Source organism: Trichoderma aggressivum (genome assembly GCF_033847375.1).
Source record: "Trichoderma aggressivum f. europaeum strain CBS 100526 chromosome Unknown scaffold_020, whole genome shotgun sequence".
Classification (NCBI taxonomy): Eukaryota; Fungi; Ascomycota; class Sordariomycetes; order Hypocreales; family Hypocreaceae; genus Trichoderma; species Trichoderma aggressivum.
This window is the reverse complement of record NW_026946386.1, coordinates 270,855-290,857: the sequence shown is the minus strand read 5'-3', so window position 1 is coordinate 290,857 and position 20,003 is coordinate 270,855. Positions and strand designations below refer to the sequence as shown.

The window sequence follows — 20,003 nt, the reverse complement described above, 5'->3', positions numbered from 1 at the left end:
AGATGCATGGCATATAGAACTTGGTTAGACTTGCCAGTACAGTAAGGATGCCCAGTAATTGGATCACAGTCTCACGACTCAATTCCTCGACGACCTCGTGCATGAAGCCTTGTACTTGAGGAAAGGCCGGAGCTGGTCTCTTAGCATATGTGAATAATGTTTCCATAATGCTGACACGATCTGTGGTATGGATTTGTATGAGGGAAATGCCGTTGAGGGGATGATGCCGGGTTCTGTCAAGACACCTCGTTGTATTTGTACTTTTTTTTCATCCTCCATATTTGCTTTTTTCTCAGCTTATACTATATTTCTAGCTGAGACATGATTTCAGCCCTCTCAGCCCCTCTTCATTCAAGTATCTGGAAATGGAGGGGGCGAGGCGGAGTACTGCACCACAACGTGCATAATCACAAGGGTTAACCATACCTACCAATTTGAAGCCGCCGAGCAGATCATTGTAAATTGAACACAACACCAAGCTCTCATTGGGAATTTTTTACCGAGCCTGGTGATTTAAACCTGTCCCGGAAAGTTTGGACTACCCTGGCTCTGAACTTGGTAACTAACTGATCCGGACCTTACAGGGATTGGCTGATTCAACACCGGACGAGTTTAATCCTGGAAGGTGTTCTTCTTCTTGAGTTCCATCTACAAGGATCAATGCAGCTGCAACGTGGCTGACCGTTTATGCATATACCAGAGATAAAATATTTCACGCAAAGACTTGCTTGCCCATACCCGCATCATTGTATGCTTAGAGGTAGGTAGGTAGTAATAGCACGTATTTGCGGCCGCGATAACAAGTCTTCGCCCGCGGGTTCCGATCAATCCTTCGTTTCTCTGCAGGGTTGTTGATAAAAGCCGGAATACTGGCTAATAATAGGCAATCCATTCACATACGGTGGGTGGCGTCGAAGGCGCAATGGGCGGGTTCTCGACCATTGGTTGCTGCGATCAATGCTATCTGCATTGTCGCTCCTGAAGCTCTGATGACAAACTGCCGTTGTTCAGGGTTCTGATATATGCTATAGGGCGTCAAACTGCCTCATACCGATCAAATTGAAAAAGGGCTAAACGCAATTTTGCAATGGGTGTGTGGATGCCGGGGCTTGCCTATCGACGAACATCCTTCGGTGTTCATACACTCCATTGTATCGTGGCTAAATCTTGGACGGGGCAATATGTGAAAAAACACACAATACCAAGACACATAATTCTTAAAAGCATTAAATTGAGAAATGAGTACAAAATCTTTGGTAGCAGTTCAAAAGTGAAGCAATCCCCGTGCTGCTGCGCTTTGTGTTGTTGTTTGGTATACCTGGCAGGGTCTTCATCAATAGCATGCCCATCCCTTGCGAAATACCAATACGACCTTATGCAACCCTTAATAGTCTCGTCCCGGTCATCATGTCGCATAATACCTGGTCTGACACGTGGAGGTTCGGCATCTAGATGGTGTGAAGTGGAAAAAGGAAGTAGAAAGCCGGGGTTGCAGTCAGCTTCCCGTGAGGGGCACTACTACAGAAGAAGCAACCGTGTGAGCTGCATGTAATGTAAGTCCTGACTCTGAGACATTGCAACATCAGAAGTCTATCTATAGTGAACAACGAAACGACCTTAATCTCGTTGTTGTCTTTCTAAGCATCTGGGTCCGTAGTCTATTCGCGGCTCGGCGTCTTTTCGAACCTCGTAATGCCAGCCATTGCCACGCGAGCCATGCAGTGTGATGCTACCCTCTCCCCACTTCAGATGGCACATCGTGCTGAGAGATCCTTCCGTGGGGTACTTTTCACGAGCTAATACTGCAGGTGTGCTGCTACTGGATTCTCAGGATGCTGCAAATATGAGAGATAATCCTTGCAAGCCATGTTGTTGAGTTCCGTACTGGTCCGACTTCTCATGTGTGAGTTCACCCTGCAAGAAAAAGAGCATCTGCATGGCCCCATCGGGCTGTAAATGCCATTTTTGATGTTGCGAAGTAAACATGGCTTTATATGACTATTGACTTTATGTGTAGCCATTTAGTAAAAGTGTACGCTCCTTTGCGTATAAACCCGCCTTCTGGCTTGGCTTTCCGAAAAGCCAAGAATGGGTCTCCTAACGGAGTTTGCGAATCTCTCCGCATGCACGAGGCTGACCATCTTGTCAAATACCAAGGTAACATGGCGGCAAATGCCCACGTGCGTCATATATTGGCATTATCCCTTTGATCGCGGCAGTAGTCGAGAGAAAGTTTCCGCCGGGCGTCATTTTCAGCTCGGGAATATCTATTCAGTCCTCCGTACACTTCCAGTAAACTACTCTACCCCATCTTGTTAATATGAATATCGCGTGGGCTGGTTACATCGACCAGTGGACCACACTTGGGTATATCTCTCGACTGCGCCGGAAACAGCCCTGAACTCAATTGCAGCTTCATGCCATGACCGGCATTTCAGTCAACCCGACTCGATGCCTTGTAAACCGGAGATGTCACCCAGATGAGATAGCCGAGGCAAACAATGAATCGGTGTGTGGGACTCATTTTGCGCGCAGTTCCTCCGGTGTATCAGGCTGATTCTGCCAGTGCGCCTTGATCACAGCCGGATGCTTGCCCAGCTTTTCGCTAATCCTGGTAATGATTGGGAATGCGTCGAGATCAACGCCGTATCTCTGAGCATTCCACACAGCCGGCAGCAGACATACATCGGCCAAGGTGATCTCGTCACCCACAGAATACTCGCCGGCCCAATCCCTGACGGCGCTTTCATAGGCCTCGAGGATTTCCGTCATAATCTCCAGGTTCCATTGCTCCGCGTTGCCCCCCATTGCCCTGATCCGCTTCATGATCTTCATGTTTGTGACTGGCTGCAGGTCGCAGGCGATGATGCCAGCCAGAGCACGTGTGGCCGCCCTCGCTTCAGGATTCGACGCGGGCGGCAGGATGTGATGGCCTTGGGGGTGTGTTTCCTCCAGGAATTCGATGGCGGCCACCGATTGGCCGATTTTGAAGACGCTCCCATCACCCGCAGTGCGGATCAGCAAAGGCACCGTGGCTGTTGGGTTGCGCGCCTTGTGTTCGCTGGCGAGGTGCTCGTTTTTGAGGAGATTGACTGTTTTTACGTCATACTCGATGCCTTTGAGGTTCAGCACGATTCGAAGCCGGGCAGAGCAAGAAGAGCGGAAGTAGCTGTAGATTAAGTATGAAGGATCCGACATGGTGACAGGCTTATTTTGCTCTATGAGTGAGGGCGGGGCTGGTGGTATGTATGTATAAACAAACGGTCGAGTTCAAGGCGCAACAGTTTAGCAGATGCCAATGAATGAACTGATGAATCGACAAGACTGAGCTGAATATGTGGGATTTGAAGTGCCGTAGAAGCGACAAGTAGTGGTCGAAGTCGAAGTTGATCTGTTGACGATCTAAACAACTTGAGTGATGGCTTCCTCTTGAATTTGAATCTGGAGGCGTCGCGCGGAAACGAGCCGCAAGCCGATTCCGGGGCTCCGCCAACTAAAACACCCGCCGATAGCCTCGCTGGGCCGAGACGAGACATCTTTGAGTCGAAGGCTTATAGCGGGCCGATCTGCCTAGTTCTAACGCGAGTCGGCAAACAGTACCCATGCTGTTATAGTTGAAAATCCACATTTATCTTTGGGAGAACTGTTTTGATCACTATTGCGAAAAGTCTTTGGGACTCCGAAATCGCGAATTATCTGGGCGATTGATCAATACGGAGAGTTGGAGCAAATAGGATTGCGGGTGTAAAATGGATTATTGAATACATGTAATCATAAGGTCAACATTCATACTTCATAGGTAGGTACTAGGTAGGTAGAAATTCCAGTAATGTAGCCCGATATCTCAACCAATAGCCGTGATAATACCGGAGTAAGCTCAATATTGGCGCATGGAGTTACACATATAAGTCAACAAATCGTTTGAACTATGCATCGCCGCGATATACGAAGATTGATCATCCCAAGAGGCTGTCTCGTACCTTTGACAATCAGACTGTAAGTACCTGTAGCCTAGCCGGCTGGAATAACCCAGAAATGCGTGACCTGGGGATGGGATTGTATAGGCGGTGTTGTAACAGCAGAAGTGAGGGAAGCGTGGTAATCACATTGATAAGACAATCTGGAACGCTTGGGATCGCATTTTCAGGGTCGAAACGAACGCTTTTACGCAATGGGCTATGAATAGAGCAGGATGGCAAAACCACCAGATCCATCGACGGTTGGATTTACAATGCTCTTCAGATACACCAGCTTTGCGTTTCCAAAGATTAATTGCCCATGATTACTGATTCTCACAGCGCAAGAAAAAAAACAAAGAAAAAAGCAAGGCGAGAAAAAAAGCCTCTAGTGTTTATACGCGCAAAAATTTGGGACCCTGTATGCCTAAATATAAACATATTCTAGGCGGTTGGATCCGTGTTCGTAGCCTTACGTGCATGTCAGTGCCAAACCACGGCCCACATGCAATCCGCCGCCTTTGGCATTTCCCAACGAAATTATTAGAAATGGTCAAAGCAGCTCGAAGCTCTCTTCGAATTATATGGCAGCCGTTGAGGCTTCCAGGGCAAAGAAGGGGAAGAAACAAAAGGGAAAAAGAAGCTATACTGTACCATTCGGCCGCATAATTCATCCGCCTTACGCTTCCCCGCTCGTCCTTTCAACACCACTCCATATCCAGCCAATGTGATTTGCGGCTTCACATCCGCGATGAATACCCGAATTGGCCACCTCTTGAGCTCGGGATCACGCTGTCTACTAGGTACTCATGCTCTATGGCTGCAAGCCGACGGAAGTCTTGGCCTACGAAACCGGTGTGAAGCAGATTAATTAAACTATTTTAACTTGGACGTCGCTAACTCCTCCTTCACCAGTTAATCATGCGATAGTGGACGCTATCTTTTCAGCTAGCTAGCCGCTGTCGTTGGCAGAATAACACTGGAAAACAAGAACTTTGCTTTTCATCAGTATGCGAAAAAAAAAAATTCAAGATCTTCTCATCTACGTCACAATCCCAAGCGGTCTACAAAGTAGATGATGCTTATTTGATGCTCATTGCAGGATCAACAGGTTAAGTACTATGTCTGAACGCCTTGTCCTCCGCTAGACGTGCTTCATTGCGCGACTTTCAAGTACAGCAAATACAACTGCTGCTTGTTTAAACAATAAAGCCTTACCAAGTGAAGCAATTACAGCGTCGATCTCGAGCTTGGAATGCAGCATGGTACGAAGTAGCGGCAGCCCAAAGGTATCGAATTACCCTGGCAGAAGAGAACTTCAGCCGCACGGCAACCCCAGAAAGGAGCCTTTATGGGCCCCCCGTCATTCTACAAACCCGTAGGGCGGGCGAAATACGAGTAGACGTGATTCATGGTGAAGAACCGCAGAGTGTAGAGGCGAGAGACACACAGAGACTAAGAGTCCGTCGATATGCACAGCATGGGAAGTAAATCAGTGCTCAAGTGGCTGCTATTTCACAAACAACCGCTGTCTTGCATGCTCAGAGCGTATTTATTCAACAAATATTACATGAAATACATACGGACAGTATCCGTCAACACATTAAGACCAGATCAGGCTCACTCTAAACAAAAGAAGCATTTTCATCATTAGCAGCTTGACTTGATGCAAGAAACAAGAAAATAAAGATGTTTAAAAATAGTCATCTCGTGTTTCTTGGCACGGCTACCAGTCATGCTCCTAATTGTTAGCTGCTCAACCTATTAGGCGGTCATGATGTTGACCATGCAGCTTTGCAGTAGTCCAAGCAGCTCAAGGGTCTTTAGCTCTAGCTTCATCGACGAGCCCGCCCAAAGACAGAAAGGCTTTTAAATGGACGGATTTCCGCCGTTGCTTGCTCGGCTCTTCAGTATTAGATTCTTGCCGATCAAATCCGCACTCTTATCTCGCTGGCTTGACTTGGAAACCGACAAAGATGCAATCCCGGTTGCTATTGTTGTGGGTTGCCACTGTTTCGGGTGCAGAACTCTTTGTGAATTTCGACCAGAAGCTAGAGGACCGGCCCAGGCTATTCACATTGGTGAAGGAGGAAGTTGGGAGATTGGATATCCAGGCAAAGTTCAACTCAAAAAATGATGATGGAAAAGTACCGCTTGGTTCCGATCTGACAGCCCGCGAAGCCGTCGACGTCCTACTGGGCAAGCGTCAATCATGTCCGCAGGGCTTTGGATATTGCCCGAGTGAGTTTTCCCATGAACAATTAATAGCTAGCCTTGCTGTGAATGGTTGTTGACGGAATATTGAATTGCCACAGGCGCTGGGGGATGCTGTGTCACGAATAGCCTCTGCTGCTCGTATGGATACTGCCATACCCAAGGATCCGTCTGTTGTCCAACTGGCCCATGTAGGAGCGGTCAGACATGTTGCGGCTTAAGCCACTGCATGCCTGTGGGAGATCAATGCTGTACAGATGAATCTCATTGTGAACGGGGAAATAACTGCTACCGAAACCTGAGAACGAATCAGATGGTATGCTGCACTGATGAACACTGCACGGCACACGTGGACAATGGAAAGACGACCTACGCGCAAACGACGACCAGCACACACACATATACTACGACTTACTACCAGTACTACTACTGGACGGTGACTTGGTGAGTACCTTGTCTAATACATGGCAGTCTTCCGCTGACAAGTTTACACAGGTACTACTGGTACTACTATTGGACATACTCGATCGACATCCAGGCATCTATCGTGACCTCTAGTCGTTCAACCACCTGGACTACATTCAGTGTCAAGACAACGGATGCGGCTGCAGCTTCTGAGTATTTCAGTTCGAAATCTAGGACACTGTCACTACCTACACCTGCTGCTGCCACGTCCCTCGAGTCCATAGCAGGCAGCACGTCGTTTATTTCTTCGTCGCGACGCCCGAGCCCGAATCCTAGTCCAACGGACGAATCAAGCATTACTGAAGCACCTACGCCACCGCCGTTTAGCTTTCCTGGCGAGATTGATAGCAGTTCTACAAGCAAATCTAGTAGCAGCACCACCTCTCTTCTTCACAATGGTGGCGATGATGGCCCTTCAAGCAATGGGGGCGGAAACGGAGGTGGAAACGGAGGCAATGATTCTTCTGGAGCGAAGCCATTGTGGGCTAAATCGGACTGGAAGACGGTCTGGGTCTTAATACTGGGTGCTGGAACCGGGCTTTTGGCTGTGATTCTTTGAATGGAACTTGAACGCAAGCTTGACGGCAGGATATCCTCACTCAGGGTTTCACTCTAAAGTTGACCACGTTGCATTTATATAATGAAGTAATGATTAATAATCTATTCATCACTTCTCTTCGTCGGGCTACCACTCTGTAAGTCGAATCCCTAGCTCGGATGTGCCATCAAAAATCTGCCTTGATTGCCTGTTCCAATTCAACATGCTTTTCCAAGATGCTCTTGACTTTATCCAGCGGCAGCGCGTCTATATGAAAGCCCTTATGGCCCGTCATGCTCTCGGCCATGCATAGAACGTTGTATATAGCTTCCTCTGTAGAATCAGCGGCGGCTTCGAGCAGGGCGTTGATGGTCGAATCATCGACTGTCTGCGTCGCCAGGGGGCTGGCCTTGAATGGATCGACATCCCTATGCTCAGAGCCGACCGTCTGCACTGGTATCTTGTTGGCTGTGCTGAACGCCAGGAAGATGTCGCCGCTGGAGTTGTGCCCATAGCCACCAACTCGAGACAGACCTCCAGCGGCGCGTTTGGACAAGCGCTGAAGTTGAATGGGGCTCAAGGGAGCATCTGTGGCGAGGATGATGATGATGCTTCCGTCTCTCTTGTCCTTGGCGGCATCATATTCAGCTTGTGCCTTGGCCGCCTCCTTTCTCTTCTCTGCTTCCGCAGCGAGGATCCTTCCCACAGGAACGCCGGTGATGTGCAGGTGGTGAATTCGGCCATAGTTTGCTTGTACCAGCGCTGCGACGGTATACCCCTTCTCGTTCCCCTGGCCGTCAAGGCCTGGCACCACTCGGCTCGAAGTTCCAGTGCCACCTTTGAATCCTTGACACAGCATGCCCGTGCCGCCGCCAGTGTTGCCTTCGGGTACTGGGTCGGCAGATGCAGCATTGATACCATCGATGACATGTTGTGGCGTGACTACAAACTTGGTCATGTCGTGGAGGAATCCGTCAAAGGTCTCTCCCACGACGGGCGTAAGAAACCAGTCGACCGTTCCGCCGGCTGCACTGTAATGTTCAATAGCATATTGATAGATGCCGTTGTAACAGTTGCCCACGGCGAAACTGTTTGTCAAGACAATGGGGCTGTGAAGAAGACCCGTCTCCTCGATCCAATGGGAGCCAGTCATCTCTCCGGAGCCGTTGTACCGGAAAATGCCGGCGTAGCAGGCATTGTTGAACCAATCTTTGCGTGGGAGAATGGTTGTCACGCCAGTGTTGACAGAGCCATCATCGCTGTGGATAGACTCGGTATGAACTAGAACCCCAGAGACGTCTGTGATGCCGTTCTTGGCGCCGGTTGGCCAAGTCCCGACCTTGAGACCCGGGACAAGGTCGCGAAGCCGGACGCGAGCGGAGGGCGAGCTGGACATGTTCGGCGCGGACATAATTGGCCCTTATCTCTGTACGAGTATTCGTATGCTTCTGCCAATGCTGACAGTGCGGGTACTCGGGTATCCGCGTGTATTGTAACCTTTCGATTGCAATGGCTTGTGATGTGTATTCGCAAGCTGGCGGCTCGGAGGGCTTCTCGACAATCAGCGCCGAGGCCGGTAGACATGACGGGCAATTCATGTTTTATACATTACAAATTAAACACTCGCGGTCTTTGATATCGCGAGATGGACGGCGCAGAGAAGAGGAGATTGCATAGATGACTCACGCCGGGCTGCACTATGCGACTATTAGTCACGGCGATGGATTGCAGATCTGGTGCGTATCGTAAAATACAGCGTTCTCTCGAGCCGGCATTCATCTACGACTGTCGGTATAGGAAGAGCTTGCCCCGAGAATCAAGAGTCACTCTGATGAAACCGATGCCGACGCTACTTGGGCGCTGCAGAGGCAACTCTCATGATTCTCCGTCGTGCATGTGAAAATCTTCAGTAGTGGACTCAATTCATGGCGCGTCTAGCCCCGAAAGCATCTCAACACACTTTCGACTTTTACGCGCTTATATTCTTTACCCGTTTAACCTTGAGTTTACTACTGGTAACACCACTGGGCAATCACGCGTATAGACTTGTATCTGTATGGCATGATGATGTGTAGATGATGGCTCCCGCGTCCCTTTGCCGTCGTTTTTTGCCACTGGGCGGCAATGACTAACATCTGCAGAAAACACACCTCAAGCTTTTAAAGAACAATGCGGGGTAGGTGTTTTAGATCCGCGGCGTTTTTCTAAAGGAGAATTGTGTTGTGAGGCTTGCTGCTTGTCTCAGCCTAGCTCTCTCGGCACATCATGTTGTAGTGGCCAGTTCGGACAACTCTGGGAGCCAACCTCGTAGATGCGGTGAGCAACGTAACTGGCCAGATTCATCGTACGGAGTCGTATTACTAGCATATTACTCATATGTATGCAGGGAGTTTCCCCTCTCAGTGTTTGAATCAAAAAACTAAAAGCTGATGAACCCCCAGTCCGGCAGCCCCAGCAAAGGGCCGAGAGCGCGCTCGGTCGACCGAGAGCCAAGTGGAAAAGAAGCTAGCCGCTTTCTTAAATCCTTCAACCTAGAGGAAATTTTTTCTTATTTGCTCATAGCCGTTCTCGTCTCGCGTCCGTCGCTAAAGTCGGGTCAATCGGCATGGTTGGTTTGTAGAAGCTGCAGCAGAAACCTGCGTGAAGCTGGTGACTTTGGAGTATAATCCCGTGATAGACCCTTTTCATTATAAAGCAGAGAGCTCCATATCGATTAGTCAATTAGTAAAGCCAAAAAGAACAAACAAGAGGCCGACAGCCGTTGCTCCGGCAGCAGGATCTTGGCCATGTGCGCTCGCGGCGGCTTGGGGGCCGATCCCAACGCTCACGCCCGCTTCGGTCTCGGCCGCCTTGAAGGCCCGGGCCTCCTGAAAATCTTGTATTATGTATTGTGTTGGTTATTCAGCTTCCTATTGTCACCAGGATGACCATGATTTAGTGCCCGTGGTCCCAACGACAGACTTTTCACCTTTATATGTGGCATGTATTCGTCCTGAGGTAACCCTTCTTTGGATCTGCGACAAGCAACCTCTCTGGATGCAAATTGTGCTCGGCAGTCCAAGGAGCGGATAACCTATCCACGACCGGCGATTATTTACAACATCTCCTCCCATCTGCCGCCCTCTCAGTCGCCCGCCATGTTTACAAGTCCCAATTCCAGCGGCACCGCTATCGAAGATGCTGATGATTTCGAGCGCCGCGTCGAAATTTCCGAAAAGGACGGCAACAATGGCTCTGGCCGCCAGGAGCCCATTGTCCTGAAAGGGGAGGAAGACGCCGGTTACCAGCCCGCAGCTGCGACACCCATCGGCAGTCCGCCTCCGGACGGTGGCCTTCGAGCATGGCTTGTAGTTGTAGGAGCTTGGTGCACGTCGTTTTGTAGTTTTGGGTGGATTAACAGTATGTACCCTCCTGCATTCAATACGAAAAAGGATAACTGGAGACTGACCTTTGTGCAAAAAGGTGTTGGTGTATTCCAAGACTATTACCAGGCTACAATCCTCAAAGAGTACTCGAGTAGCACCGTCTCATGGATCCCGTCCTTGCAGATCTTCTTTATGCTGGCCTTGGTAAGCCAACTTGCTAACTCTTTACTTTGCGTATCTTATAATATTAACAATGCGTTTTCAAGGGGCCAATTGTCGGTTTGATCTATGACAAGTACGGCCCCCGTTGGCTTATTATTGGCGGAACGTTTCTTCACGTCTTTGGCTTGATGATGACGTCTATCTCTCACGATTACTACCAGATTCTCCTTTCACAGGGAGTCTGCAGCGCCATTGGTGTCTCTGCCATCTTCCAGCCGGCTCTCAACAGCATTGCGACATGGTTCACCACCAAGCGCGGCGCCGCCTACGGACTCTTAGCAACTGGCTCAAGCTTGGGAGGTGTCATTTTCCCCATCATGGTCAGCCGCTTAATCGACGAGGTCGGCTTCGGCTGGGCTATGCGAATCTCAGCTTTCTTGATCCTTGCTCTTCTCATCGTTGCCATCTTGACAGTAAAAACGCACAACCCGCCCAAATTCCAGCCCATCACCGTCAAGCGAATGGTCACTCCCTTCACCGAGGTTCAGTTTTTCTGTCTTGCCATGGGATTGCTGCTCTTTACATTTGGACTGTACACCCCGATCAACTACATCTCCGTTGAGGCTGCTGCTGCAGGAATGGACCCCAATCTGGTGCTATACCTCATTCCTATTCTAAACGCTGGAAGGTAAGTCTCCCACTAGAACTACGAGGATCTGATCCCTCTACATTAGTCCTTTTTTTTTACTGATCACTCTTTCGTGCAGTTTATTCGGTCGTGTTTTCTCTGGTTATGCTGGCGACAAATGGGGTCGATACAACGTCTTCGTTGCGGTTTGCTACCTGGCGGGCATATTCGTCCTGGGCCTCTGGATTCCCGCATCTTCAACTGCCGCGAGAATCGCCTTTGCTACGCTCTTTGGCTTCTTCTCAGGAGCTTACGTCGCTTTGATCGCCGCCCTTGTCGTCCAAATATCACCTCCGTCTGAGATTGGCTTCCGTACTGGTCTAGTGTTTCTGGCCTCGTCTTTTGGAGGTCTTACGACAAGCCCCATCTCCGGTGCCATTGTAGAGAAGCCTATTGGATGGCTTGGCCCGAAGATTTTTGCAGGTGTCTTTTGCATTGTTGGGACGACCTTTGTGTTGGCAGCAAGAATCCACAGGACGGGCTGGAAGCTGAGAGCCGTCTTCTAAAAGGAGCGCACGTCACGTACATAATTGACAGCATACGAGTACACATTTTAGCATATAGATGGTGTTCATGGGCAGCATAGTTAGCATCAGCGCTTAGAGCAGAACGACACATCAAAATTTACAGTTGATTGGTTTCAATTTATTCTCAAAACGCTCCTGAATCAATGGGTATATGAGTACATAATATGCCGTTATTAAAAGTAACTGGAAAAATCATGCAAATCTAAATGCAAATCCTCGACCAACGTGTTCCAATCGGGCATATTATTCTGCATTAGACTACTCCAATCCACGTTCTCCCCGTCGAAACGACGAACATCCATGACTACCTCCTGTGGAGGATTTTGCATCTCTTCGTCACCCGGAACTTCATCCGTTTTAGAGATGGAACTCGTCATATCATTTCCGTTAATCAACGACTGTCTGGTCAATTCAGCCTTCTTGTGCAGTCTCTTCAAGATGACGGATTTGAGCGCCGGGTTAGACACGGCCGTAGAAAGCCTGACTTGTTCCAACTCAAACATCTTTTCTACAACAGCCCAGGCTCGCTCAACGCTGGGGCCAGTCGGGCAAACACATAGGTGCCAGAGGACGTATAGCAGCATGTGATACTGCGGATGACCATACATGCACCATCTATAGGGACCAAGAAGCTCGTCTCCCCATAACTCGAGATGGATTTCGAGACACCTTAGTGCAGAAATCAAGTTTGCTTCCGTGGCAAACGCATTGCGCTTATCGGGGTTCTCCAGGATGGCAAGCTGCTGCCTTGTAACAAAGTCGATCTTGTGCACCATGGCGAGGGCCGTTTTCATGGTCATTCTCTGTATCGGTATGACCGGGTTGCACGGCTTTATGTAGTGCTCCACGCGAGACCTGAGTTGGCTGAACATGTTACTCCTGATAACCTCTTTCGGTGTTGATCCTGAGGGCATCATGGAGAGATTGGCCATGTTCTGTAGGGTCTGGGCCACTTCCATGCATGTCAGCGGAAGGCTCATTTTGGTCCATCCACCGTGAGGGGGTGGAAGCTCTTTCATGTCCGGACGAAGCTCATTATCGTCAACGTTCAGTGGCATTTTGGTATCGTAGCCCGGTACCGTCGACCATGAATCAATACCGTGATCTTCCGCAGCTCTTCCATCTTTGGCCAAGAAATGCCACCACAGCCGCCTTCGGACTTCGGACTCGAATGGCGATATGCCTAGCTTAGTTCCATCTCGGTGAAGGCCAATGGAATGCGCCATTCTCAAAGCAAGACCGTTTAAGATCCAGATGCCTCTTCCGTGATAATAAGCCCGTGATGATGCCTGAATTTACGCATTAGTAACTTTGCACTTAGAGCAACGTTTGAAAGCAGAAAGGGGCTTACCAGATATATGGCCAGCCCTTGCAGCAGCACAACTGTTGGATTCTCCAGCATATCGGCCCCTGCCAAGTGCATCTGAAATTCCCTTTTGAAGGTTCGCAAGGCATTTGCTTTGTCAACGCCCAGAATGTGCTGAGCTTCCTCCGGCTCCAGAGTCAACGTGGTCGCAAAGTACACGGCGGAGACCATAGCCAAGACATCACTGGATACCGATTCCGGTTGATGGATGGCGGTGAAAATAGTCACCTCGTCTGTCGGAATGTGCAATATTTTGATAGTGGCGTCGACATTTTGTACAAATATATGCCACAGCTGCGTGGCACTTAACCGTGATAACCGCCAGCCTCTCTCCTTTTCATCAAATACGGCAGGACATGTCAGCAAGCCCATGAGACTGAAGGGTGAGTCAAGATCCTGTTCCTTAGTTTCACTGTGCGGTGTATGTAGCAGCGATGATTTATCCTGATCCTAAAGGAGTTGTCAGTTCAGTCTTAACGCACGCAAATAATTTCCTAGGCTGAAGCAAAGTCTCACCTCTTCAATGACTTTGGAAATGAGAAGTTCATTAAAGTACTGGCTTGAGGTGCCGTTTCTAATCAAGACCTCCTCCGATGGGATTTCTTGAGGTTCCTGAGGAGACTCATGCGGGCTCACCGGTAAGCTCACCGACAAGCCCATTGATGCAGAGACATGAGCATGTGGTGGCAATGATCTCCTCGCTGTATTTCCTTGGTCGATGGACGACGCCGCCACAATAGTCTTCTCAAGGTCCGAAATCCTCGAGGCAACATCCGCAATAGTAGCCTTGCGAACTCGACGGACAGGCTTGTCAGAAGCCGGATATGTGCACGTGAGGCGAGCCCTCACGCATGCCAAGCATGGTGTCTGTCTGTCACACCGGATCTTCCTCCGGTGGCAGAGTACGCACGACCTGTCCGGCTTCCGGCGCGGGTGCGGCGAAGGCGGAGTGAGACCACGGTCGGTCGAGGCTGGAGGCGTGGTCAGAGGGAGAGGGGAATCAGTACTGCCCGGCCGGCTGGGATCTTGCGGAGGAGACATGTCTCGAAAGCTGGGCAATTCGGGTTCAGTGATCAAAAGAGTGCCCGACCGATCTGAGTGAGCCTGGGATAATCAATGACTTTGTCTCGACGTTGTCGGTCTCGGCTCTTCCACAAGCACCGATGCCGAGCCGTGGTATTTTTGCCCCTTTCAGCTAGAGGCGGGAGTGCCGGCGACTTATTAGTAATTACAGTCGTGCTTGTCTAGTCATCTTGAGAGCTAAGATGCCAATCTTGCTAGTAGTAAGCAACTCTGTGGCAAGAGTTTGTTCAGCAACAACACCAAGACAACACGGGGTTCGTCTTCACAAAAGACCTATATATAAAACAAGAGTCAGAATAGTTGAATAGACAGGATGGCAACTGATGATGAATCATGTTTTCGTTGCAAATAATAGCCTCGTCGCTATTCTTCATACCTCGGCTCCAAGCCTCTCCACATGCATGCTTATGCAGCACGGTTAAGCTTGTCAAGGCATTTGACTGCGTCACATTTTGCCCTGCCAGGCGTCAACGCTTCGGGTTGGCCAGCAACTCGTCGAATTTCCAGTCTTCCCGTCATTGAGGGGAGGGCTACCAATGGTTAATATTGACTGGCTGCGTAACCAGTAAGCATCTCAGGCCATCGGCCGCTGTCATAGTTGTCCTATCACAAATCCATTAGTATAATCCGGGTTATTCCCAAGTAGTAGTCAACAGGAAATGCGTTACCATCATTGTTACTCTGCTTCTTTTGGATATGGCTGGTCATCATTTCCCAACACCAGGCTTTCATTCCGTTCTTCCGAATTTGTGTGGTGATGAATAGCAGTAATTCCCAAGTCCGCGGGCGAAGAGCCCAAAACGCCCCAAATTCATTTGGGATACATCGTGCATTTTATTCTTCCGTGGGTTTGAAAGCAGCCAGGCTTTTAACAGCGCACATCAATAGCGCTCCGGTCATGCCGGGACTCCAGTTTATAAGGAGCTTTGATTCGGATTCGGTTAACGGCGGACGTCATTCCGCCAGGAGCAATACGCGCGATATACAACTACCTCGGAATGTCGAAAATGACTCGACCAGGTGTAGTTCTCGTACGAGAGGGTGCTCCTATTAACACAATTCGGGAACAGTTAATATTAGGGTGATCGCTAATCGCTTTAAGAATGAGGGATTTTAATATCAATCAGGGGGATAACGATATAAACGATTCCGTAAGATTCCACTCGGGGTATAATAAGGATGGTATCAACGATATTGGGAAGGATTAATTTCAACGTCTCTATTTGCCTATACTCTATCTATCTGACCACCTATATCATGTCGCTCATTTTGGACCACATTTTATCAGAAAGTAGTGATCTGAATGTATTTGTTTTACTGTTTACCCTGGTGGCAAACAGCCCATTTCGAAGTCTTAGGTAGCTGGTCACTGCCTGTATAAAGATAATGACGGCCAAGACTTTGCCTGTGAAGAATCTCAGATCCCCGGCAGATCATGTTGCATGGCATTATAGGGTTATTTCCCAAGTCATGTGGGTACTGAACCAGCCACTTGGCATATCCCATAGAAAATGGGGTAACATCGAAGGTCTATAGTGTGTTTCCCACCTGCAGGTCGGAAAAGTTTCCAAATCCAGCACCGTTTCTCAACAACGCATGAATCGTACACCCCGAAACTAGTTCTTGGACAAGCAAACTAAGCAAACTTGGTTCAGTATATCTTGGCAGCAATCAAGGCGTTTTGACGATCACCACCTCTCGGCAGGCGAAACTAACTGATTATAACATATTCCATGAGAAAGTAACCCACTATTTGAAGAGATTTGTATCTTCCATTCAGTATCGTATTGAGAAACTCAAGTAAGATATAGATGCAGCAAGTCGCTTGAATAGTGGGCTGATGTGATTTCAATGCCAGGTTCTGTCTCACTGTTTTCTTGGTATCCTAGCCCGTAACAGGAACAAACTCTCGGAAACAACCGAGTGCTCGGAAACAAGATCTCGGAAACGGGCACTCTGCTAATCGTTTTAAACACAGCCTCATTGATACCCCTTATGTATTACAAGAATGTACAGAGTGTTTCGGGCTCAATTACCTTTTCTCTTGGATTCTTTCAACTTCTCGCACATTATCTGGACGGTGATTCCAACAGCTTCCAACAATACAACAGTTCAAGTACATATCAAGGTGTACACAGATGCGAACATACAAGCCCCTTCTACCTTGGATTCTTTCATTATTTACAGGATAATCACTAATCATGACTCTTCTGCTTCTAGTTGCATAAAATCTTCCTTCTAGCTGATCGCACTCAGCAGCCGACCGATTATCCGTGCCCAGTACTACAACCACCCCGGCAGAGACCAAACGGCGAGTTGCGGCAGATTCCGAATGAAGATAAAAACATCAAAGGAGAGGCTAGAGTCACAGATACTCTAGAAGCCGAATGCAAGGAGTTAATTGGTGCTTCCTAATTACCCGCCAATTAGGACCACCAACGTTTACACAGTCGTACAATTTCAAGGACATTCCGTAAGACAATGTAAGACAAAGGATAAACTCATTTAAAAGGGTCTCCACGCTCTGCATGATACTTCACCGCCTAGTTCCTTTGGCCACTCTTCGTCAGGATATTCCGCGAACCAGCATCTAGTATTAAGCTCACATAATGAGAGCATCATGCAAGTTGCTGACAACTATAATGCATGTCTAAACAATAAATAACTGCGTACGGCACTTCTTCAACAATCAGATTAGTAGTGCATGAGAAGTAATATCATTATAATTCATTAGATAGATGTGAACGGTATCGTATACAAGTATCAAAAAAAAGTATCAACAAGTTCCCCTCTAAGCATGCCGGTTTCGCTTTGCGCCCATCCCCACCTCTAAAATGTAAAACTAACTGGATTCTCATCCAGAAATTGGCCCAGCTCAGGAAAATTCATAAAGGGCAAATCCTGAGCCAGATTAAGAATAGAGCCAGACATGTCAAAACCACGTCTCGAATGCGACATGTCTGCTGAAAGAGTCCCAATGTCGGCGGACGATGTTTGGGGGAAAGACTGAGATGGCGAGGCCATTGACTGGTTGGCATCCAAGGAATACCCCATGATACCGCGTGGATGATGATCTCTTTCGCCCACGTCACGACCAGTCAATGAAGAAATTGCTAGTGACTGTTCAGATGACCGCGCCAAGTCCATGTTTGTCCTTGAACCATTGCCCTGGTTCTGATCCACGTCAAGCCGAGAAAAGGCCATGGACCGATCAGGGCTGTATGGATTTTGTACCAGTGACGTTGCTCCGTCGAAACTCGAGGAGATTTGCGACGTTGCTCTGCTACCTCTCGCTCGAAAGCTGTCCATAGCCTCATGTATGTTGCGTAATCTTTCCAAGAGACGTTGCGAAACGGGTGATGTCAGTGAGAGTCGCTGTATCAGCTCCACGGCATCAAAGGCATCTTGAAGGCACGAAGCTCGATTGGCATCATCGTTAATGCTCCCTAAGACAAGCAGCATCGATGAGAGAGCAGATTCAAGGAAATGGTTGTATGTTTTATGTTGTGCCTGATAGATGTCCGTTTCATCGGCTAGTCGGACTAGTGTCCGAATGGTGTCGTGAGACACCTCAGCCAGGACATTAACTGTAGAAGGGTCGAGGTTATTTGATGCGAGGCGGTTTGCCGACGTCCTGTGTATGATGATCCTCATTTGGTTGGCTCTCAGGTAGAGGAGGAGACGTATCCTATACTCTCCGCGATCGACCCTTGCTGGATCATACTTTTTGGAGTCGTCGTAATGAAGCTTAATTGGCAAATTACGCTTCCATTGAACAACGCGAAAGTCAAGGAAATCGCGAGTCATGTCAGATGCAGAGCCAGATATGGGTTCCAGTAGCCATTTTCTCACATCTGAGGAGATTCGACAATAAGATACCATGCTCATAACGTACGATGACGAAGGTGAGTCGTTCTAGAGGGAAAGAAAACGATGAGCGAGACTGTAAGCCTTACGAGGGACGAGCGAATCGAACTTACACCTAGCATGGGATGTCGGTCGATCTCAGTATCATGGACGGCAAATGGTAAATCTGTCCCAAAACTCCAGCGCCGGTCAAGTGTGTAGACGCACCAGTATAATTTCTCCCCGGGCGATGCAATCTGGCTCCCCACATGAAGACTCAAGTCTCCCGAGTTCCGGGAGCCATTTTCTTGAAGCAGCCGGAGAACATTACCAATCCCTCTCCAGGCAAGGACTTCTCGATCACTATGAAAGAAGAACATGGCCTGTTTCAGACACAGTACGGTTAGACAATGTAACAATTCGTCACAATCCCGGGGGGGCCATCCTGAACTTACGGCAAGAATAAGAAGACATAAATCGGCGGCATTGATGGTGCTTTGAAGCTGAGTCCTTGCCACTGTTTCTGCATATACTTCTTCAACCCATGGATTTGCTATGCCAATCGCACGGGCGTCGGCGAAGATGGAAATGATGGCCAGGATATGTATCGCAATGTTCTCGACCTGGCTACGGCTAGGCTTGGTGTCAGAGGGTGATTGCTCATCCTTCATATTCTTTGTATCAATTTCCGTGATTTGGCGCTTCAACTCTTCGAGATTGAGAAAGGGATACTGAACGCCAATCTCCTCTTCATAAAATGCAATGATGCTGAGCCAGCGATCATTGTCGACAAAAGCCAGCACATTCCCTGCAGCTTTGCTGGCCCGATGAACGAGAAGCTTCTCTAAGAGATACGTTACAGGTACTCCCTCATAGGGGCCCTGGCTCTTCGCCTTCTGGGATGATGTAGGCTTTGCTGCGGTCAAAAGTCTCTCGGCAAGCTGAAGATAGTAGTCTGAGCTAAGCAATCCATTCGCCTTTGAGGGAGGAGCCGGAGGAGTGCCAGCGTTGGCGGCTCCTGAGATGGGCTCCGAATAAACCTGGATCTGCGCATTCGCAGCAGAGCCTTGGCTTTCTGTAGTGTTCCTAACTTGGGTGAGATGCTCTGCTCTACACTGGTCATGATAGAGACGAGATGACAGGAGCTCAAGCTTACGAGGTACGATTACGAGCTCGAAACCGTGTCGTGCGGTCATAGAGGCAGGCATGGTTGCTCTCTTTGCAGGCCTTGCAAGGCCTTTCTCCGCTGCATTTTGTCTTGCGTCGCTGGCATTCATCACTGGGAGGGTGTCACTAAGATTAACGCCGATTGCAAACACAAGGCCCGGCTCACCATGCAACGCGCGTATACGAGTGTCTCCTCTTCCTCGAAGACTTGGGAGCTGAAGTCCCTGCGCCTCCGGCCGGCGGTTCATCCATCTGGACGAAGGAAAGATCTCTTCCAAGTCAAGTCAGTCCGGCTCCAGCTGTCTTCGGCGATGAGTTTCCGGGTCCCACGAGCGCGTCCTTGAACGGTTGCCGACAAAATTGCCACAATGGATGTCAGAATAGCGCCAAATCATTTGTCAATTCGCCCGGGTAACAATGAAATCACGCTGCGGCTTGTGAGCACCATGGCGGTTCTTCAAAGGGCCGACGGTGCGAGAAACTACAAGGTATCTCTGCTGTCCATCCCCGTGCTAATAGCTAAAGCACGCTCGAGCAATTCACACGCGAACAAGCGAGGCAAACGATCGGGAAAATATTATTCCACGGCCATGGCTTGGTTAGTAATAACTTTTCAGTTACCGGGT

The 20,003-nt window shown here is 48.9% G+C and overlaps 6 protein-coding genes across 6 annotated transcripts; 2 read left to right on the top strand and 4 right to left on the bottom strand.

The window, feature by feature from the left end:
- Nucleotides 1-2,520: 2,520 nt before the first annotated feature.
- Nucleotides 2,521-3,198, bottom strand: Triagg1_5632 (uncharacterized protein; the record flags this gene model as incomplete). The annotated part of the gene is made up of 1 exon (XM_062900168.1): nt 2,521-3,198. The coding sequence occupies one exon, from the start codon at nt 3,196-3,198 to the stop codon at nt 2,521-2,523; it is 678 nt and encodes a 225-aa protein (XP_062755432.1).
- A 2,734-nt stretch (nt 3,199-5,932) lies between these two features.
- Nucleotides 5,933-7,194, top strand: Triagg1_5631 (uncharacterized protein; the record flags this gene model as incomplete). Its single annotated transcript, XM_062900167.1, has 4 exons — nt 5,933-6,197; nt 6,300-6,361; nt 6,484-6,614; nt 6,666-7,194. The coding sequence occupies 4 exons, from the start codon at nt 5,933-5,935 to the stop codon at nt 7,192-7,194; spliced, it is 987 nt and encodes a 328-aa protein (XP_062755431.1).
- A 166-nt stretch (nt 7,195-7,360) lies between these two features.
- On the bottom strand, nt 7,361-8,584 carry Triagg1_5630 (uncharacterized protein; the record flags this gene model as incomplete). The annotated part of the gene is made up of 1 exon (XM_062900166.1): nt 7,361-8,584. The coding sequence occupies one exon, from the start codon at nt 8,582-8,584 to the stop codon at nt 7,361-7,363; it is 1,224 nt and encodes a 407-aa protein (XP_062755430.1).
- A 1,726-nt stretch (nt 8,585-10,310) lies between these two features.
- On the top strand, nt 10,311-11,894 carry Triagg1_5629 (uncharacterized protein; the record flags this gene model as incomplete). The annotated part of the gene is made up of 3 exons (XM_062900165.1): nt 10,311-10,742; nt 10,805-11,388; nt 11,468-11,894. The coding sequence occupies 3 exons, from the start codon at nt 10,311-10,313 to the stop codon at nt 11,892-11,894; spliced, it is 1,443 nt and encodes a 480-aa protein (XP_062755429.1).
- A 194-nt stretch (nt 11,895-12,088) lies between these two features.
- On the bottom strand, nt 12,089-14,322 carry Triagg1_5628 (transcriptional regulator family: Fungal Specific TF; the record flags this gene model as incomplete). The annotated part of the gene is made up of 3 exons (XM_062900164.1): nt 12,089-13,204; nt 13,267-13,731; nt 13,798-14,322. 3 exons carry the CDS (start codon nt 14,320-14,322, stop codon nt 12,089-12,091), a joined length of 2,106 nt encoding a protein of 701 aa, XP_062755428.1.
- A 2,871-nt stretch (nt 14,323-17,193) lies between these two features.
- Triagg1_5627 (uncharacterized protein) lies at nt 17,194-19,625 on the bottom strand (the record flags this gene model as incomplete). Its single annotated transcript, XM_062900162.1, has 3 exons — nt 17,194-18,279; nt 18,345-18,593; nt 18,666-19,625. 3 exons carry the CDS (start codon nt 19,623-19,625, stop codon nt 17,194-17,196), a joined length of 2,295 nt encoding a protein of 764 aa, XP_062755427.1.
- Between the last annotated feature and the right edge of the window lie 378 nt (nt 19,626-20,003).